Raw genomic sequence first — 20,815 nt, 5'->3', positions numbered from 1 at the left:
GAACAAGAATTTAGAAATACAAAGACTTTTCTCTGATAGTGGAAAAAACCACTTATTTTCATTCCTTCAGTCAATTTGGGGGCCTAAACTACACAATTTGGAATATTGCAGCACTAAATACTCAGCGTGAATAGGAGATGCTCAACTTGCACCTTTGCAAGGTTGTGGAAGGAGACTTGGAGCGGTACAGATGCAGGTGTGTGATCCACAAGACTGAGCACAGCACAGGCCAGAGAAATAACCTTACAGTACTCGATGAAAAGAGCTTGGTGGGGAATAACTTCCCATACTGATTTAGCATGCTCATGAATGTCGAGATTCCTGGAATATGGTTTTCTGAGTCTTCTTTTCAGCAGTTATTGTGGATCCCAATGTAGCACTCTCTTTTCTTCCAGGCAACAAATGAAGATGAAAGGGGAATTGGGACTGGAAAAAAAAAAAAAAAAAAAAAAAAAGGAGGGTAGAAGAACGAAGCCTGAGACAGGAAAATCAGACAGTAAAAAGATCAGGAAAAGCAAATAAAACCCAAGTGTGTAAGAGGAGTGCTCTGAGCAATGTTTACCTAGCTCATAAACAGCTTACTAACATATTTAAAATAATTGAAAATCTCAGCTGAAGTTCATGTAAAGTACAAGGCGCTATCAGCAGTCATAAAAAAACCAAAGCAGCTTTCATGACTAAAGCATTTTGATAGCCACTCTATTGTAAGGTACCAGCGCACCACTCTACAGTATTCTGGTGACTTTTGTGAATCCCTGCTACTGTTGCTGTTTTCAGCATGAGATCTGACAAGCCCAAGGCCTGTAGGATGGTGAAAAGTTTCTTTTTATTTCTTGCGCCCAAAAAAGAAAAAAAAGCATTTGATTTTTTTTGCTGAAATTTTCCATCTTCTCATTCAGACTTGAACAGAGAAACTTTGCTAGTCGGCAAACTTACTAACAGATTATGAACTTCTCAAAGAATGTGATGAAGAGTCATCCCTTCTCCAAGGCAGCAACACTGAGCTGAAAGTATGTGTGATGTGCCAGGCCAGGATTCCTTTTTCCCGGATCAGAATTCCCCGCACACAGCCCTCCAAACCTATTCAGGTCTCCATCGGTCGACACTGCATCGAGCAGGAGATTTTTCCATGGGTCAAAGACGAAGAGGAGGGAGGAAGAAGCAAAGGCAGCTTCCAGCTGACACCAACCAGCCCACAATGTTAACCAACAAGCATTTTCAGTTCTTTCAAGATAGCTGGTAACAACTTATTTTGGTCATTTGCTGTGTGCTTGGGGTGGGGGGGGGGGGGGGGGGGGAGGGGGTGTGTGTGACTGAAATGGTAAATATTGCTCTAATGATAAATGAGAGTCTTGCTAAGACTCAACAAAGAGAAAATACTTTTTCCCCCCTTAAAAGTAGTTGCAGAAAGCTACAAAGGCACACCCAATGAATGTTTTTACAGTTGCAACATCAAACCCTTGAGCATTAGAGCTTGGATTTACGATTGCCTTAATAACTCCGATTCTGCCCCGCTGTACGTGCTTTACCATACAGCCTGCCCGCTCCTCCTCTCCCACCCTGCTTTAACCGGTGCACGGGCAGTCATAAATGAGGCACTGCTTTTTTTTTTTTTTTTTTTTTTTTTTTTTTTGGCATGTGCTCAGCATTAGGATCATTCCTCGGTCGCCCTTCATACTGTAACGTTCACTCAAACGCTATCAGGTGTCAAAAGGCTTACAAGCTTGACAAGGACTGGAAACTGCTCCTCGTGTTTTAAAATCGACTTGTCAGCCTTTGAACTGGTTCCAAGCGTCCTCCCGGCTCCTCCCGTGTCCCAGGCGGCGCGGGTGGGACAGACTAAAACCCTGGGAAAGGGTCTGCAGGAGTCGGTCCTTGTCCTGGACCCCCAGGGGGGTGGGGGTGGTCCTGTGTGAAAGGCGAAGCACGCACGGAATGACTTTTATTTTCCGTGTGAAAAGGGGAAAGAGGAGTTGGGGACGGCACTGACGAAAACTAGAAGCCGTGGAGCTCCTCGTAGGAGCCGCAGGGGCTCTGCGGCACCCGGGGGAAGGTGCGGGACGCCGTTCCTAGGCTCTCAACCCCGCGCCGTGGCGGCTGCCCGGTCCGATCCGATCCGATCCGATCCGATCCCATCCGGCCCGGCCCGGCCCGGCCCCGGCTCCGCCTCCGCAGCGCCGCTGCTGCGGTTCCCCGGAGCCGGTAACCAGGAAGCGGGAGCAGGAAGCTGCGGGCAGGGAGGATGGCCGGCGGAGGCGGCGGCCCGGCGGTGAGGGGAAGGCCCCGGGGCCGTCCCTCGGGGTGCTGAGGGGCCATCCCCTCGGTCCTGGGGCCGCGGGGAAGTGCCCGGGACCGCCCTGCCCGACCGCTGAGGAGGCCCCCGGCGCCCCGTGAGGCGGGGGTCGGTCGGCCGGCGGGGAGGGCGTCCTGAGGGGAGGCTGGCGGCGGCGGCGGCGGCGGCGGCGGGCCCGGGTGCGCGTCTCTCGCTGACGGCCGGCTCCCCTCAGGCTGCCTCGGGGCGAGGCGCGGGGGCTGAAGCAGGCGGCCCCGGCGGGGCTGGGGTCCGCCGGCTGCCGGGAGCCGCGTTTGAGCGAGAAAGGAGGGCTGCGGTGTGGTCTCTCGGGCGGGTGCCTTCACTAGGGCCTCCCCTCCGGGTGTTAGGGGAGTGCCCTCGCCTCTCAAAACCCACTCGAGGGCGGGGGTTGTCGTTTCCAGCACTGTGGCGTTGTGGCGGGAGCCAGCTCTGGAAGGAGTTTGACGGCGTTGTGGTTTGGCCTGATGGACCTTAACCGCGTCCCTTCTGCCCTTCCGTGTCCCTGGGCCGAGTGAAGGGATGAGGCTCTAGTCAGGTGGTTGTAGCTGTGCTGTAAACTGATTTCCTGATTTGTATTAACGCAACTTGACAAGTGTAGCGTGTGGGTCTGGGAGAGAGGGAGGTTTGGCGTACAGTGTATAAATACCGTTTGTCGATATGTGTTTTGTCAACCAACAGTGTAAAAACCATTGCCATGGACCTCATCGACCTCACATGCACAGCTGTCATAGTGCCCGCGGGGATAAAGATCTACCGGTGCTACCGGGACCGTATCCGATTGTTGAAGACCCCAGCACCTGTGACATTGTCAAGGCTACACAGTAAGTGTATGTTCTTGTGTGTGCAAAACCTTGAAGCAGATGTGAGCGTCCTCGAATGTGAGCCAGGCTGGCTGGATATTTTTCCAAAACAAAATTTTACAGTTCCATTTTCTCCCCGGAGTGAAAGAAGAAAAATCACTTAAAGGCACTATTACAAGTATTTTTGTCATAAACAATGGTATCTCAACCAGGTTTGTTGGTAGAAAATGGTACTCACCAAGGCTCAGCCCAACTCTTTTTGCAAGACTTCCATCAAATGCAATGTGGAATTTGCTCAAGTAGGAACTGGTGCGTGATGCTTAACCGAGATTTGCTTTTTCTTTAGTATGTGGCTGTCTCTAAACTGGAAGATTCTTAACAAAACTTCACAAATGTATGATAAGTAAATCAATTTACTCTTTTTTTTCCTCATTTAAGGTACGGAATAGTAGAGCGGTGCAAAGAACTGGTAGAAGCAGGATATGATGTTCGAGAACCAGACAAAGAAAACGTGACTCTTCTTCACTGGGCGGCGATAAACAACAGACAGGAGCTGGTTGAGTAAGATCTAGAGTCCTTGTGAAAGTAACACAAGTATTCTGCCACTGTTACTTATAATCACTTTGTTGCTATTATACTTCAAAACAGAGGAACATGCTGCTTGAGAAGAAAAGCATAAAATTCAAATTTTAACCCAATTACCTTTATGAAAATGTCACTGAAATGTAAAGTTGCCACCGTTTCTTTATATGTGCAATCATGCAGTACATGAAATCATTAGATTTTCCTGGGTTTGGTTTATTTTCTTTAACGAAGATTAAAGCTGATTTTATAAGTGCCTTGCTAATTACTGTATTTTTTTCTTAAACATTTCCTCGGAACAGCATCCTTTACTGCAGAAATACTCTTGTCTGTTTGCTTTCCTAGTGATTTTTTGGTTTTTTTTTTTTTTTTTTAATTATGAGCTATTTACTACTGGAGCTATGTTATCCTTGGTATAATGTTTTAATATTTTATTATGTCTGTTCTTAATCTTATTGTGTTGCTGTTACACAGATATTATATTTCCAAAGGTGCAATAGTGGATCAGCTAGGTGGAGACTTGAATTCAACTCCCCTTCACTGGGCCATTAGGTATGCTGCTTGCAACTGCTAATTGTAAATCTGTTAGTATTAACAGTTATAGTAGCATTTTGTGTAGCACAGCAGTGGTCATCTTACATCAAATTCTGTGGTGTGTTCATTTTGTTGAGGTATAAGGAATTTCACAGCGTGTCCATAATAATGCTGAAATCTGTTCTCTGGTTCCTGGCAACTTTGCAGGCCACAAAGTTGTGTTTTGTGAGTATCTGTGTTTTAGTCACTTGGGACTCACATTTCGAAGTTTCCCTTTGAAGGGATGAAACAGTACTGTTCAGACTTTGCCTGGTAAGTTCTGCCTTACTGGCCAGAGAAGACTTGGCTGCGTGAGGGCATTGAAGTTAGCTGTCGATGCTTATCATGAAGAAGTTGTGGTCACTGTTTTTCCTCAGACTTCAGCCTGTCTGGCTAATATGCTTTCAGTTGTTTTCGCTTCTGCACTAGATGCCCTTGGTGTGCTCTTAAAAGACTCAGTGCTGCCAGTCCTGGACTGTAGAGCACAAGCGTACAGCAGTAGGACCGGTGTAAGACATCTTCTTGTTCAGGGGCATGTAGAGGAGTGTTTGGCCTTCATCTCCCAGTGGCATTAGCTTTTCTTCTTGTGTTCCTTATAGCTGCCACCACAAATGTGCAGTGTCTCTTCCTGGGTGACAGAAGCTATTGGTGCTTGTGTATGTTTAATGCCTCTTTGAATCTGCTCTTTCTACATCTGCTCCAGACTGCATCTGTTCAGCCTGATACAGTTTGAAGTTATACAACTTTGGCTTCTAGGACAGGACTTGAGTAAGATGATCAAAAGAACAAAGCACTGTTTGTCTGGAAAAAACATAACCTTAAATAATTATTCTGGGATAACTTCTCTGAGTGCAAATCCTCACACTGTAAGATCAGTGCTTTCTTCTGGGTTATCTTAGTGTTCTGCCAAACAAAGTTAGATACTTCTGAGAGAGACTGCTCACAGCAGAAATTACTGTAGAATAACCGTTGTATTCTAAATTAACAGTTTGCCTTAGACTGATTTGTTAAGGTATATATTTAATATAATTTTCTGAGATAAACTTTTAATTAAAAAAAAAAATAAAATCATTTCCTGAATAAAACCACAAGAATCCGAAATGAAAATTTTTTTTGCAGGGTATCTATAAGAATTATTAAGGCAATGCTTTCATTAAAATTTCCATCTTTCTTGTCATCTCTGATTTCATTTCATGTATCGTTATAGACAAGGACACCTACCTATGGTCATGTTATTGTTGAAATGTGGAGCGGATCCCAGTCTTATCGATGGGGAAGGATTCAGTAGCATTCACTTAGCAGTGCTGTTTCAACACATGCCCATTATAGCTTACCTCATATCAAAAGGCCAGGTATGTTGTTGATGTCCCAAGTATTGTTTTGTCCTACTTAGGAGTAGAAAACACAGTTGTCTGTATGCATGATAGATTGCAGAATTAACTGGTTTGTTATCTGGATGATAAGCAGGTATTTGACAACTATTTCCCTGTGCCATAAGTTCAGAGAAACTTAGATATTTTATTTTTTGTGTGTGTGTGTATGTACGTATATATACAAATAAATATTTGTTGGGTTTTTTCATACTCTCCCCTGTCCTTGTCATCCCTGCCCCTACACCTTCACATACAATTCAGAGTGTTTAAGGAGAGTTGTTAAGACTATGCAGATTTGTGGTGCTGCATAAGTAACAACTGGATAACAAAAAGCAGTATATGAGGTATGTACATCATGGAGTATTTACTATTTGATTACAGTTTTTGCAGCTAATAATCTGTGCAGTTGTCCATCAATTGAAGCGTGCAGAATAGATGCTCAGACTAGGTCTGAATTTTTTATTAGAAATTTCTATATTTTCTGTAATTTCGCATTGTATCCACTCTAGTTGATGTCTGCTTAGCTTACATCTGAAGTAAGCAGAATTAATGACAAGTGTAACAATTTGCTAATAAAAATGACAGTTCTATGATCAAGACTGTTTGAAACACTGAGTATTTAAGATTTAAAGATTTGGTAAGTTTATTTTCTTTCTCATAGAGCTCTCTCTAGTAGAGTAACTGTCTTCTGGAACGTAGGTATAGATGGTATATATCACCAACTTAAAGCTTTTAGCCCACCTCTCTTCTACTAAGTAATCCAAGTGATTGAACGTTTCGTTTAAGTAAATCTGCTCTAATGTGACGATGGGTGGAGGTGGGGAAGAAGGAAACCTTCATCGTGAAGAAGGGGGAAGAAAATTAGGTGATGCAAGTTAGATCTTTAAATAATTATGTTTTGAGATGCACAATCAATTGATCCTTTTTTTTCTTGTTTTAATAAAACAATTTTATGTACTCAGACATTCTGTTATGTACGTCCCTTTACGCAAGGAAGATGGTTAACATTGCTTTACAAGGTACATTTTGTTTATAGCATTTCTGTGCAAAAGGGGACAGGAAATATGGTTAACGTGGTTCCCTTAAAAATATTCTTAGTGGAGACTCTCCCTTAAAAATATCCTTAAATGAGTGTTGGTTTCTTCGCTGGTATAATTTGGTTTCTTGCCATTTTCTTTCCATTAGTGAAGCTAAGCCAGTTGTATAGCTCCGAATCTGACCATCTTACTCTGTTTCCTGAAATCACTGGTAATCACTTGCTTGTTATCTTTTTCTTATACTTAGAACGTAGACACAACAGACTTCAATGGGCAAACACCTTTAATGTTATCAGCACAAAAAGCAGTTGGGTAAGTAGTGAATAACTTAAGAAGACTCTATTTTTTTGTACCCACAAAGCAGTGAAGTGAATTTTTTCTTATGAAGTTTTTTGTTAAACAGACATTTCTTTCCCTTTTAGTTGTGCTACAATATGCGGTATTTCAGAGATCAGGAGTTAGGAAGTGGCTGATTGCATATAGCAAAGAAAGTCAAAAGAACTCCTAAAAGAAGTTTAGCTTTGTGGCTGAACCGGCTGCAGCATTATTGTGCTTTCCCAGAAATTAAAATAAATGGAGGTGGATGCAGTACAATGCATTTAGAATAAACAAAATGTGGAGATGTAAGCTTATACACAGTGTTGTAGGAAGATATAATCTGTGTATATACCTCATATTTGTTAAAATGGTAAGATAACATAGTCTGGAGAAAAACTCTTGGGGCAGGTCCTGAATTATAAATGTGGATCTATCGTTGATAAGCTTGTTCTGAGGCAAGGCATTGTGTATCAGCTGTTATTTCACGGATGGGAACAGGGCTTTTTGTAAGGTGTTCAAAAGCTTCATCTCCCGTATAGGTTATCTTCTGTTTGCTAACTTCTGTACTTTATTTTCATCTAGACCAGAGCCCACGAGATTTCTCTTGAAGTTTAACCCCTCTCTCAGTGCTGTAGACAATGTTCAAAAGAATACTGCACTGCACTGGGCAATAACATCAGGAAATACTAGTGCAGTGGATCTGTTGCTGGAAGCCGGTGCTAGCCTGGACGTAAAAAATGCCAAGGTACAATTTCTTTCATGATACTTCATTCCATGTGGCATGAACGTGTAAAATGAATTTAAAGAAAAACCCGAGTCCTCTTTACGGTGGGTATGCTTTGCAACAGGGGTTGACTAAGAGCAGGTGTTCTTAGTCTTTCCCAAAAAGAATTAGCACCTTTCTTGTGGTGTGGCACGAAGTAAGAATGCAGAGGTTCTTTGCAACTTTCATTTAATGAACAGCCAAGCCTTTTGGTCACTCTGAACATAATTGTGTCCTTTGCAGATTCTTCTTTCCACCCCTTACCCATCCACCCCACCTGACACCTGTCTTTTTTTCAAGTTATCTGTTTTCCATTTCAAAACATTGTCATGAGGAGTAATGTCTTTGGCCAGTTTTTTAAAAATATTGTCTTGGTGTCCCGTGAGACTCTTAAAGCGTTTAAAAAGATATGTGTGTCATCCTGTGAAAACCAGTGTTTGACAATGCCTGTTTGTACGTTCGAAAGGGCTAGTCGCATATGAAAGTCTTCGTCCCAATATTTGTAAAAACTGATAGAAGTATAAATGTTGAAACTGTTGATTCCTATGACTATATAGATATGTTTGTACAGTGTAGTTATTCGGGGTTTGCATGTTAAGCTGTGCAGCTTTTCCATCTACTGCTTTTTTTTTTTATTTGTATGTGTGACATATTGCTGTTTGGTTTTAAAAAGTTAACATAAACAAGAAACCTTCCCTTTCAGTAAGCATGTAATATTCTAGCAGGCGGTTTAGCTTTCAGGTTATTGGAGGCAGTCCAACAGATAACTCAAATGGATGCAATCTGGTTGAAAGTATCAGGTTTTAGAACTACAAAGCACTAGATTAAGCACGTTAAAACTCTCAATTTAGCTTACCCTTGCCTTAAAAGAAAGGGGGGGGACGGGGACGACAGGAAGTAACTGCCAAGTTATTCTTGGCTTAGCTGTATTTATTTCTTGCTTCTGTTAAAAAGTAAAACATTTATTTCTTTATGCACTTAACACATAAATATTTCTGTTGTTAAAGGGAGAGACACCGCTTGACCTTGCTTATCAAAGTCCGAATCGCTTTATGGTTTATATGGTAAAAGAGGAGGAAAGAATGAGAAGCAGAAGAAATAACAGGCTACTGAAAATAGTAGAGAAATATGAGGTAATTGCCTGAGTAACAGCTAATGGAAATAAAGCTACAGCATTCCATGTTTAGAATAATAAGCAGTTTAACTATTTTCTACCAACAGGATCTTCTAAGGTTTCTGAAACTGGGTGCACAAAAAAAATTTTCTTTAAAAGCATGTAGCAGTGGTTTGGGTGGGGGTTTTTGTGTTGTGTCCCCTGACCCCACTTTGGTGTATTGATCTGTCAGTTTGTCTTATCCACCTTGAGTCTTCAGCATTTGTTATAACATTAACTGAATACTTTTGAAGTATGTCCTGCTTGAATACTTTGTCATATTTTAACAATAATAATTTTAATAGCTCTTCCTGCTGTTGGCATCTTCCTTGACATTGATGTGGGCCATAGGATACGTAATGAACTTAAGTTCTGATTCTTGGCTTCTGAAAGGAGGTCTGCTTCTCTTCCTGCTGTTTGGAATGGCTCTGTTTGTGAGGTTTGTGGCATTTTCTCTCTGTACGTGTATTTATTTGTTATAGATGCCATATAAGGTATCTAATGCAGTGTTCTTTTCAGAGTTAAGTTTCACTTGGCAAAAAAAACTCTTGAGAAATGGTTGCAGAGTGTGTGAAGGATTTCAATGTACCTAATTTTCAGAATGACCATAGAAATGGAATGTCTTCAGGTGTGCAAAATAACAGTTTCTCATCACTGAAAGATTTGAAAAAAACACTAAAGTGTTTAAGCAGTCTGTTAGCTAATTTTAATCATAGAGAGTGTTATTGAAGGTCTGCACCTGGTAGACACTGAGATACCTATGCACAATGCTCAGAAATGTGCGTTATCTCAACTTTTCCTTCTGTATCTGTGACACAGAATGAATTTTAATGAACCATTCCTTTCCCTGCTCCCCAGACCTCCCAGTGTTATCCTAAGCTGTTTTGCAGGTTTTATGCTTTTTTCAACAGTTAACTGCAACAGTCAGTGTTCCTTGAAACAGCAATCCTATCAGTGTGCAAACAGACAGAGATCACGCTTTTCACCCAGTGCTACAGCTTTTCTGATGTATAATATTGGGCTGGAACAGAGCACTCTTCAGTTTTATTTTTGTATTGGTTAACCCCCTATGCATCTGGCTACAGAATGTTTTTGAGTGACAATTCTTGATTGCTTTAAGAGAGACTTGAAGTATACTCTGTGTGTGAAGTTTTTGAAATAACAGAACAGATAGTTTATACTGTGGAGTTACATTTTAAATAAATTTTTTAAAAATACTTTTGAATATTCTTTCAGGCAATGTGTGGGGCTCAAGAATCTGAGGTATCTCCCCACAGCATTTCTGCTAAGTTCAGCTTTTTGGATGTCCGTGACCTGTTTTTTCTGGTTCCCGCCTGATATCCTTTGTACTCAAGAAATGCAGTAGTACTCTCCTTACAGTTCCTAATAAATCTAAGCCTGGTCGTGAAAATAGCAACAAGCAGTCCCAGATAATTCCAGGTGACTGTTAATGTCTGGTAGATTGGTATATGTTCATTGGGCAGGGGTGAAATAACTTTAAGTTTAATTTAAAGCTATATACAGACTAAACATCTGTACCTTCTTTTACCTTTAGCAGGTATTTGTCTACAATTCTGCGCTACTTCTTATGCTACTGGAATATCAAAATGAAAACGTCTTTGTTATAAACCTAATTGTCCCTGTTACCATCTCCATGTGACTCTAATCTTCCTCATTGAGACTCTCATACAGTAATGTATTTTGGCATGTAGTATAACTGGATAACAAATGCATTAATAATTTTCAAAACATGTCTTCTTTCTGAAATGACAAGGATTTGACAGTTAGTGGTATTCATGCTTCTGCTTTTAAAAACAACGACAAAACCCTCCCACCCCCGCAAAAAACCAGGGAACACATTTCATGTCCCTCCAAAACAGAACTTCCAGTCTCCTATCCATCTTTTTTCACAGGTTATGCTGCATCCTCAGTGTACAGGGCATTAACGTCTACCTTTCTTTTATTTTCTTTGAAGAGGCTTTGCACTGATGAGTACAAAATGTTTTAGTAGTTTACGCTTGCTTTTCAGTGCCCTACTCTTTAGTTACACGGGGGCATCTATTTATTTATTGATTAAGTTTTGTGAAAAGGCCTGTAGGGAGATACTTAGAACTGTAAATAATTTTCTCCTAAACCAGCAATAATATATTGCTACACAATTTTAATTAATTTTTAATTACTTCATCCTTTAAGTGGCATTTTCTTTTGTACTGTTCCCAATTAAGATGTCCTTAATAGAATTATCAGGATTAACTTCGATGAACTGATCAAGTATATTCCCGCTGGGGATACATGCATATGCTTGTCTAAATGAAAATCACGTTATTCAGTGTTGTATTGTGAAGTTTTATGGTTTTCCTGGTGTCATCTAAATTAAAAGAAAAAAATTTCCAAAAATAGGGGTTTGAGTCAGACGCGTTGCTGAAGATAGCGAGCATAGCAGTACTCTTGAAGGTCTAACCGTAGCTTGGTGAGATGGGTGAGTAGTTTTGTTTCACTACGTAACCCTTTTTCTCATTAATACCTTTCCCTTCTGGAACTGGTTGCAGAACTGAGTGTTGTACAAGTGTTCAGTATTTTAGCTTCCTCTATTACGTCTGAATGAAAATCCAGACACTCTAATTAAGGACTACTCTCAGTTCCAAAAAACAATTGAAATGCAAATAGACAAATCTGGAGGAAATCATTTTGACTTACATCACTGTTAACGCACGGTCCTGCACATGGATCGGGAGCAATCCCAAGCACCAATACAGGCCGGGCGATGAGTGGACTGAGAGCAGCCCTAAGGAGAAGGACTTGGGAGCGTTGGCTGGCGAGAAGCTCAACATGACCCGGCAATGTGTGTTTGCAGCCCAGAAAGCCAACCGTATCCTGGGCCGCATCAAAAGAAGCGTGACCAGCAGGTCGAGGGAGGGGATTCTCCCCCTCTGCTCCGCTCTGGTGCAGTTTTGCGTCCAGTCTGCAGTACTGCGTCCAGCTCTGGGGCCCCAACGTAAAGAGATGGACCTGTTGGAGCGAGTCCAGAGGAGGGCCATGAAGATGATCAGAGGGCTGGAGCACCTCCTCTATGAAGACAGGCAAGAGTTGGGCTGTTCAGCATGGGGAAGAGAAGGCTCCGGGGAGACCCTACAGCAGCCTGCCAGTACCTAAAGGGGCCGACAAGAAAGCTGGAGAGGGACTTCTTTTGCCAAGGGCCTATAGTGATAGGACAAGGGGTAATGGCTTGAAACAGAGAGAGGGTAGATTTCGATGAGATGTAAGGAAGAAGTTCCTCACTGTGAGGGTGGTGAGGCCCTGGAACAGGTTGCCCGGAGAAGCTGTGGATGCCCCATCCCTGGCAGTGTCCAAGGCCAGATTGGATGGGGCTTGGAGCAACCTGGTCTGGTGGCAGGTGTCCCTGCCCAGGGCAGGGGGGTTGGAACTGGATGATCTTTCAGTTCCCTTCCAACCCAAACCATTCTATGATTCTATTATAGGTGCACCTTGCAATTGCATTGTAACAAACACAGCTATAAGACTGGTAATAGACAGTGCCAAAATTTCATAATTCAGTATCTTGATTTTAATTAGAGCTACTTTGCAGTGGTTTTAGTTTATAAGACAAAACAACTGTGAGGTTGCAGTACTTTATTTTTTTAAGAGTTACGTACACTGCAGTTTATATAGTGGCTGAATGATCACTGGAGATGGAATCCGGGTTTGGGCTCTCTGACTGCTCCTTGATGGCATCGTGGCCAGTTTTTTAGGAATCCAAGCTGTCCAGTTCAATGCTGGAATTGAATTGGTATAAAAATCCACCCATTCAACATTCCTCTGTTGCTGTATGGAGGTAGTTAATTTTGACATGTTTTTCTCCCCTCTTCACCTGATTCAGCGGGTTTTTTTAGTCCGTAGTATAAAAGTTATGTTCCTAACAACTGTATATCCTCTCTCATGTATAATAAGAATTTGTCTTCTAGAGAACTTGCAGCAAATAACTATATATAGTGGTATAAGAATATATTCCTTAACCTGAATATTACGTGTAACCGATACAATTCTTGAAATCGCTGTCGTGTTCAGCATGGTGGGTCTTCTTTATTATTTCTATAAAACTTGGAGAACTGATCCTGGATACGTTAAGACTTCAGAAAAAGAAAGAAAAGAGGTAGGTGATTTTGTAAAATCAAACGGAAGGGCTAACCTGGTGCGACACATACATACTTTTGGTTGATGTGTTTGTCATCAGGTTCAGCTTTGTTAAACCTGAAAGCAATGAAATACTCTTCATTCTTTTAATAGTTTATAGCACTGTCATTGAACAACATAGATTGTAGATGTTTTCTCCTGTACTGTTTGTTTACTTATCTTCATCATCCTGCCAGAATTTCCTTGCCTCCGTCTTCTCACTGAAATGTGGGTTTTGGACAAACACTGTACAGACCCACTGATGTTTGTGATATAAATGCACATAGAACTTCACTTAAATATAAATTTTGTATGGTTTTCACTCCAGCTGTTTAAGATTAGAAAGAGAGATTCGCAGTGCTTTCCTACAATTTTCCATGCTCATAAGACATACCAAAGGCTAGAAATTACTTAAATTTTGACAGATGCTTTGAAGATGCTTATAATAGTTTGATTTTTGTGCTTAAGCACATTGTGCTCTTTCCTTGCTCTATTTTAGAATGGTAAAAAGAAATCATGGCCAACCAATCAGTAGAGAATTTAGAATTTCCTTAATCCCCAGCCTGTGGATTAAGGAAGGCATTTTGTTTGTGATCTCATTACTTTCCATGAGCTTGTATTTCTTCAGATTGCCAGGGAGAATAAACTGCAGTTTTAACTTGTTACCACAGAACTAGTAACCTTTGTGTATCTAGTACTTCTAAAGGAACAGTAAATATAGCAGCTCTCTTCATCTCTCTGAAGTCTGACTGACTATATCAGAGGTACCTTGTATCTTAATATGATCTCATTTTTTTTAAAGGATATTCCATTCACATTATTTATTAATTTTGGCAACAGATACTTTTCTGAATAATCCTGCATGAATGAAGTTGTATTAGTCTTTGCTGTTCTGTGTTTTTCATGGACCGTTTTAAATAGCAAGTACTTATTCCTATTAATGCTTGGCATTCAAAATGCTTATGAACTGCAAAAGGCCTAATGTAATAATCTTCATAGATCCCCCTGAAAATGTGATCCAAATGCAAGCACAAATTACTTTGTCTTTCAGAACATTGTAGCTCTTGCAGAAGCAGGTTGCTTGGACTTCAGAACATTTTGCACATCGTGTCTTGTAAGTGAGGCTTTGGGGTTTTTTTTCTTTTTGAACCTGGCTTTTTACTTAATACGTTTTACGTTGTAAAAAACTTTTTCCTCTTTGCTTGGCATGCAAGTGTTACATCTGTGGTTTGTCCTATATTACTTAAATTTCTTTCTTTCTTTTGGAGTGACAAAAGAGATGCTTTAAGATCCTTGGACTCTAGTCTTAATAAAATACGAATTATTTCCATCTCTCTTTTTTGTAAAATTAGGATGGATAGTTGTCATCTATATTCTGTGTTGTGAGGTCCGTTATACAGTAATTGTACAAAGTATGATGATGCCCGTGACACGGGCTAAACTTTGAGCAAAATAGGTGCTTTTGCTATGACTGTTCTTTTCCTTCATCCTCAACTAGGTAAGGAAGCCTTTGAGATCTATGCATTGTCTCGCTTGTGATTCATGTGTAGCGAGATACGATCACCATTCTGTGTGGATTGGACAGTGCATAGGTAAGAGTGTTTATCAAATCTGAAAATACCACATATTTTAAAAGTTGCAGAAATAACATTTATCTCCTTAGAGAGAGAGCACATCTGATAGAAGAATACACAGTTGATAACTGAAGGTGTTACTGGTAGGTGCCAGAGAGAAATTAGATTGCAGAGACAAGGGCAGCTAAAATGATTAAAGAGATGGAGTGGTCACCCTAAGAGTAGAGACCAAAAACTCTGGGACTTTTTATTTTGAACGAAGAAGGACCAGGGGATATGATGGAGACTTTAAAAACAAACAAACAAACAAAAGGCAATGAAGGTGGTCGCTAAAGTGAATGCAGAACTGTTATTCACCAAGTACATCATACTAGAACTAGGGGAGTCTCAGTGAGAACAGCAGTTGGATTTAAAATTGGTAAAGAAAAAATGTCTTTACGTGGCAGGTAGTGAAATTTTAGAACTTGCTGCTGTAACGGTTTGCAGATACAGGCAGTATCAGAAGGTTCAGAAAGGGATTAGATGAGCTTTTGGACAATGTGTCCAAAAGCAGATACTGAAAGAACTAGACAAGTATGCATACTTTGACATTTTAATGCAGTAGCTGTGGATGAAGAGAACGAACTCCAGAAAGTGGCCAGGCTCGTTTGTCCTCCTGAACTAATGTTGCCTATTGTCGCTGTTAGAGACCGTGAGGTGGAGCAGCTGGACCACTGAGATAACCCCGTAGGGCATTTTTTTATGTGCTTGTGTCCTTTGAGAAACTCCCTCCTTCTCCCTTTCTGTCTCATTATTGGTGATGCTCAAGATAGAAAGGTTAGAGCTTTACATCTGTAGCAATATATTTTTAGCATATTCTTTGGCCAGTAGCTTTTTTGTAGTGTTAAATACTTGGAAATGTTTTTATAGTGTTTGCTCTTCACAAGGTGGTGAGACATCCTTCTGATGCATTAGTTTCAAAGCTTTGAGCAATACTGGTTGTCATTTACAGAAAAATAATTGTGTATCTTCATGTAACAGTTTCTTTGACAGAAGTCTGGGGGGTTTTTTGTATATGTTTGCAATTCTGAAGCACACAAAGGTCAAACAATTAAATTGAATAGCTTAGATTTTTCAGTCACGTGAGACAATTGTACTGTGCATGGGGAGAGTTGTGGTTGCATAATTAGTCCTCATATAGCTAAAACAGCTGAAGGCGTGCTCTGAAGAGACAAATCCTGGTTGACTTTATCAGAACTAATTCTATTCTATAAATTGGGATGGCTTACAGCAGAAAGCTGAGAAAGAGATCAGCCTTGTCAAACTGTCTTGAGGATAGCAGAGGTAATAATAAGAAGTGGGTTTGATTCTTTTTATTCCTATTAACTGAAGGGGAAATGCAAGTACTGCTGGATTTTAAAACGTCAAACTTTTTTTTTTCCTTGCCTTAAATACAGGCATTGGGAACCATTGTTACTACCTATTGTTCCTGTCTTTCCTAACTATGACCGGTGTCTGCCTGCTTTATGGAACTCTTCTGTGTATGTATCCATGAATTTATTTTAATTTAGCTTTCAAGCACATGTGCGTATGATCTTTATTTTTCAGCATTTCATTTCCAGCAAGTGTAATTACACTGGTGCAAATGATACCATGTTTCAGCAATGATGTTGTGCTGTAATTCTGTCTTTAAATGAAAATATATCGTAACCGAGTCTTTGGTCCAATATCTGATTACATTTGTGTTGAGTAGAAACTAAGATACAGCTCTGGTGGGATGTCCATTGGAAATTACGGTATCAGAAAGCTTTTTTATTAGAGATGAAATAAGGAAGCTATGGGGAGGAAGGTCAAGTTGCAGGTTCTAGTCTGGATACTCTTTATTGCAGTAGAAAATAAGTTTGTAAATACATTACTGAAAAGGCTTTATTGATTTTACTATTTGGAAATATCTGTATTGAACACTTTGAAAAGTTTTGTTTGTTTGTTTTTAATGTAGTGATAACTTCGAAAGGAGGAGAACTGTGTATCTCATTAGTAAATCCAAGCTGTTACTTTGGAAAATTAAGAAATTTCTTGGAGGGTGCAGGAGAGCCCTTATTATGTAGTTCCTTAGGATGAATTAACATAGCACTAATCTTTTGACTAAAAGGCAGAGAGGGTTCATTTTATTTTACATTACTTCACGTTATATTGAAATGAGTCAGTATTCAACATAGAGTGAAGTGAGCCAGTGATGGCAGTAGAGGACACAGGACACTCCTGTGAAGATGAGTTGCTTTCCTGTGTTTCAGTGATGGTCTTAACATATGCAAAAAGCATGTTATTTTCTCCATTTCCTGTGTGTGAAGGAACATGGGAGGAAAAACCTCTTTATCGTTCTACTGACATAGAGGCAAAAAAAAGTTGCTCTGCTTTTAGTTGTTTGGGGTTTTTATAGATTAAGGACGTGTGGTAGGCTTTAAGTATCTCTTAGGAAGTCTACAGAAGTTGGACGTTCCAGTTTACGTCTATTTCATAGTGGTAAAATACTGCTTTCTTGGCATTGTTACCATAATGTCGTCTTTTGTTGATGGTTGTGTTTAAGATAATTGATAAATTCTTGTCCTAAAATTGCAAATAAGCATGAAGCAAAATTTCAGAAGTCTTGACAATGAGAGATGATGACTTATTTCAGTATCGCTTGTTAACTTAAAAAAAAAAAAAAAGTACCTAGCTAGTGCCTTGAATGTTCCTACTGTGGATTATGAATGCATAATGTAAAGATCATGCAGCCAGAATAGCAAGCAGTCACGCATCTATGTGGGTGCTTTTAAGTGGGAACATGATACATTAAACATGGTATTTCTAGAGCGTATTGCTATGTAATATGCATTCTATGCAAATAATCTTTGTTCAGTTCTTAAGTGGCCTATATTAAACACATACTTAACTGATTATGCATCTTGTCAGATTGGTCAAGCCATTGTGCAACAAGTTACCATCAAGATGGAGCATGGGTGTACTTCACACAGATAATGTATTGCTCTCCGTGGGTTTCCTACATCTTCGCGGTAGCCTCTTTTCATACTGTATGGGCTTCATTGTGGCTAACTGTTCAGCTTTATCAGGTATTATTTTGCTTTGGTTTATGCTCCTCTCTTAATTTAAGAGTCATCATATTAAAACTTTTCCTTAGATGATTTGGTCCCATAAAAACTTTGTGCCTGCTTTCCTTGACTAATTAATGTCACAGCTAGGTGCTTTTCTTAAATCTCAGGGCAGTCCTTTTAGTTTCACGGGTACTTGCGCACTCGGCATTCCCATATTAACAGTAGGATCACAGTCTGCAAATCATTCCTATAGCTGAGTTCTCAGTTTACTACTCATCAAAAATTCCAGACCTATAAAAAGATATATTTAAGGCAAGAAACTTATTTGACTAATAGAACTGGTATTACTGCCTCAAAAATGGCAGAAAAGCTCAATAGCACAATTAGTCCTGAATTGAAAATTCTATGGCAGAGCTCAGCAATGCGTCATTAGACTGTATTAAATCCCATTGCTATAATAAAAATATATATGACCTGGATTTTATCCTGATGTGGACTGTCACATTTCTTGTTTATGTTTTTCTCAGAGAGAGCTTGGCTATGCAAACAGGACTGAGAAGAGCTGTCTTAAAACATCTAGGAAACAGCTTGTTTAGCAGCTTTTAGGAAAGATGTGTCATTTGAATATGTGTTGAGCATACTGAGCTAAAGTCTTGTTTTACATCTTGTTTTAAAAAAACAACCAACCAATAATCCACAGTTTTAAATGTGTACTGCTAGATTTCTGTAATGTCCAAGACACTGAGCTATCATGCTGGAAAAAAAAAAAAAAGAATCTAGGTAGGATATTTACAGTTAACTACTGTGTTTTGTACACAGTCATTTGTAAATGTACTGCTTTATGATACTTAGTGTGTCATTCAGCAAATGACCCTTGCAGCCATTTATAAAGGGCTTATAAGATTTATGTTGATAAATAAGAAAATGGAAAAAGGAATAGGTAAACAAAAATGCAGAAACCCCCCATAAATTTCATTGTAGAACTTGGTGAAAGAAGACATGGAATCAAGAAAATGGAAAAGTTATTGTTGAGTCTCTGACATCTACTTCATCTCTTTTGCTGAGCTACTTTGTCTTTTTCAGGGGAATTTTTTCTACCAAATTGTGTGGTAGTATATAGACGAAGTCTGAGGAGATAGGTGCTTAACTGCTATAGATCTTATATTTCTACACATATCTATAAAAGTACAATCTTTACAGTCATCCCAATTAAGCTTGCCTTCTCACTGGAAGTAATGTTACAGCTTGCTAGGTTCTGTTTTAGTCCAAGTGACATTTAAAACATACTTCTCAGTCATAGTTATTTGTTAGATATGGCCAACCTCTTCCCCTCCCTCCCTTCTCAATAGTATCTTTTGTTATCACTGGAATTTTAATTTGTGATGTTCACATTTTAACCATTACTTACATTTTCCTTTTGGTAAGATTGCATTCTTGGGATTGACCTCGCATGAAAGAAGGAGCCTCCTGATACAGAGAAGATCTTCTAAGCATCCTGTTTGGCTCAGGAGAACTCCATACAAGTGAGTGTTAATGAATAGTGTATTTTAAGCACGTATCTTTTCAGCAGTGATCTGTCTCACTGCTTCATAAATGCAAAAAAGTGGTGGTCTATGGACATGCTAGTCATGCCTTTTGTGAATTGTGTTAAGAGGAGGAAATGGACCTCATTTTCCTTGCTGAGAACTTCCTTTGCCCTAGGAAATAAACAGCCAGCGTAAGAGCTACTGGGGTTCTTGCTGCATGGCTGTGTACATTGGAGAAAGATGTGTCAAAATCAGTCCGTAATGTTAATCAGTAGACACTATTTTGGGGCTGAGGGGGTGTTGTTTCCTTTAATTTGTTCATCAGTCTCCGTGTCTGTTCTGTAGGTTCAGAAAGAGAATTAAGGTATGAGCTGGCCCCTGTCTGGCTTCTCTTGCAGTATTTAGCTCAACAGAGAAATTAGTACCAAGGTTTCCCTCGTGGTGAATGTGTATTTTTGATGCTTGCAATCTTCTTTTGTTAGGTTTATTAATGGATATTTCTCTCCTTTTCAGTCTTGGATGCTTCCAGAATCTTGCAGACTTTTTTCAGTGCAGTTGCTTTGGTATGTTCAAACCCAATGTAGTTGACTGGACCAAGCAATACAACCTTTTTCATCTGGCTAAGGAGAAAAATGTTCATTCTGTATGAAGCTTTGCTTAATTTTAAAACCATTGAGCTGAAAGCTAAATAAAACTTGATATTTTGTTAATTTTTACAAATTCTTCTGAAGTTGCTTGGTTTTATTTTTATTATTGTTTCAAATATTAAACCTATCTTGCACAAGCTACAGCAGGTTTGTATATGGAGCAATCACTGTGTATATATAGTTTGAGCTGAAACTATTTGAAATTTTATGTGATGAGATGACACTAGGAATATATCTTTTTAAAGGTAAGTTTTTTAGGGCAGAACTTCAAACCCATGTTGGTAGCCTTTGCTTTATTTTGCAGATAATAAAAGAAAACTACATTTGAAAATTAAGGGGAATGTTCATATTTAAAAATTTAATATTACAATTACCCTGCAATTTTATTGCTTATGCTGTGAAAACCTCTATAAAATCTTTGTATTTGGAGGATTTACATGTAATAAAACAGAGCTTTCATGCTTCTAAGTGTATTTTTACAGACTGAAATAGATTCAAGGGATATGTGACCAGTGAGGTATTTAGGAACAGGTACCCACAAAACCTAAGAAAAAGCCTGACTCTTTGCCTTATGTTTTGCACATACACATGCCCTGTTACTGTGTGTGAAAATGGCTAAGTTGATGATGGAAAATAGCAATGTATATAAAAAGAGGGAATCATTCCCAGCCGCGTGCGTAGATCTTTAATAGCTAGATGACAGCCATGTTCCCAAGAAAAGGCTACAGCGTCAGTCTGGAGCAGCCAGCTGGGCAGTGTGGTTTTGAATATAAGTCAAAGTAGGTAATAATGAAAACCAGCAGGGAAACAGATCAAGATCAGAAAATTAAAGTTAAATATCGTCTAGAACTGATGACATAAGAGTGAAGTAGTGTAACAAAATGCAATTCTTATTGTTAAGAAATGGGAAATTT

General features: G+C 39.7%; 1 protein-coding gene across 4 annotated transcripts; it reads left to right on the top strand.

The window, feature by feature from the left end:
• The first annotated feature begins 1,217 nt into the window (after positions 1–1,217).
• ZDHHC13 (zinc finger DHHC-type palmitoyltransferase 13) lies at positions 1,218–20,310 on the top strand. Of its 4 annotated transcripts, none has more exons than XM_049819997.1 (17): positions 1,218–1,239; positions 2,993–3,135; positions 3,553–3,675; positions 4,171–4,248; positions 5,477–5,621; positions 6,927–6,991; positions 7,580–7,742; positions 8,768–8,893; positions 9,219–9,352; positions 10,150–10,250; positions 12,939–13,063; positions 14,135–14,197; positions 14,582–14,675; positions 16,094–16,177; positions 17,589–17,746; positions 19,154–19,251; positions 19,768–20,310. In XM_049819997.1, exons 2-17 carry the CDS (start codon positions 3,029–3,031, stop codon positions 19,901–19,903), a joined length of 1,800 nt encoding a protein of 599 aa, XP_049675954.1. In that variant the 5' UTR covers positions 1,218–1,239; positions 2,993–3,028; the 3' UTR covers positions 19,904–20,310. The 4 variants fall into 4 exon arrangements, with proteins under 4 accessions (XP_049675954.1, XP_049675951.1, XP_049675953.1 ...); XM_049819994.1 differs by lacking the exon at positions 1,218–1,239 and adding an exon at positions 2,131–2,269; XM_049819996.1 differs by lacking the exon at positions 1,218–1,239 and adding an exon at positions 2,285–2,401.
• The last annotated feature ends 505 nt before the right edge of the window (positions 20,311–20,815 follow it).

The sequence above is a fragment of the Accipiter gentilis genome, chromosome 17 (genome assembly GCF_929443795.1).
Source record: "Accipiter gentilis chromosome 17, bAccGen1.1, whole genome shotgun sequence".
In the NCBI taxonomy this organism is placed as follows: Eukaryota; Metazoa; Chordata; class Aves; order Accipitriformes; family Accipitridae; genus Astur; species Astur gentilis.
This window is presented reverse-complemented; position numbering and strand designations above follow the sequence as displayed.

Coding starts and splice junctions, on each gene's coding strand:
- ZDHHC13 (XM_049819994.1), top strand. CDS start 2,243: ATGGCCGGCGGAGGCGGCGGCCCGGCG. Junction 7,743..8,767: donor TGGACGTAAAAAATGCCAAG/GTACAATTTCTT, acceptor CTGTTGTTAAAG/GGAGAGACACCGCTTGACCT. Junction 14,198..14,581: donor CATTTTGCACATCGTGTCTT/GTAAGTGAGGCT, acceptor ATCCTCAACTAG/GTAAGGAAGCCTTTGAGATC.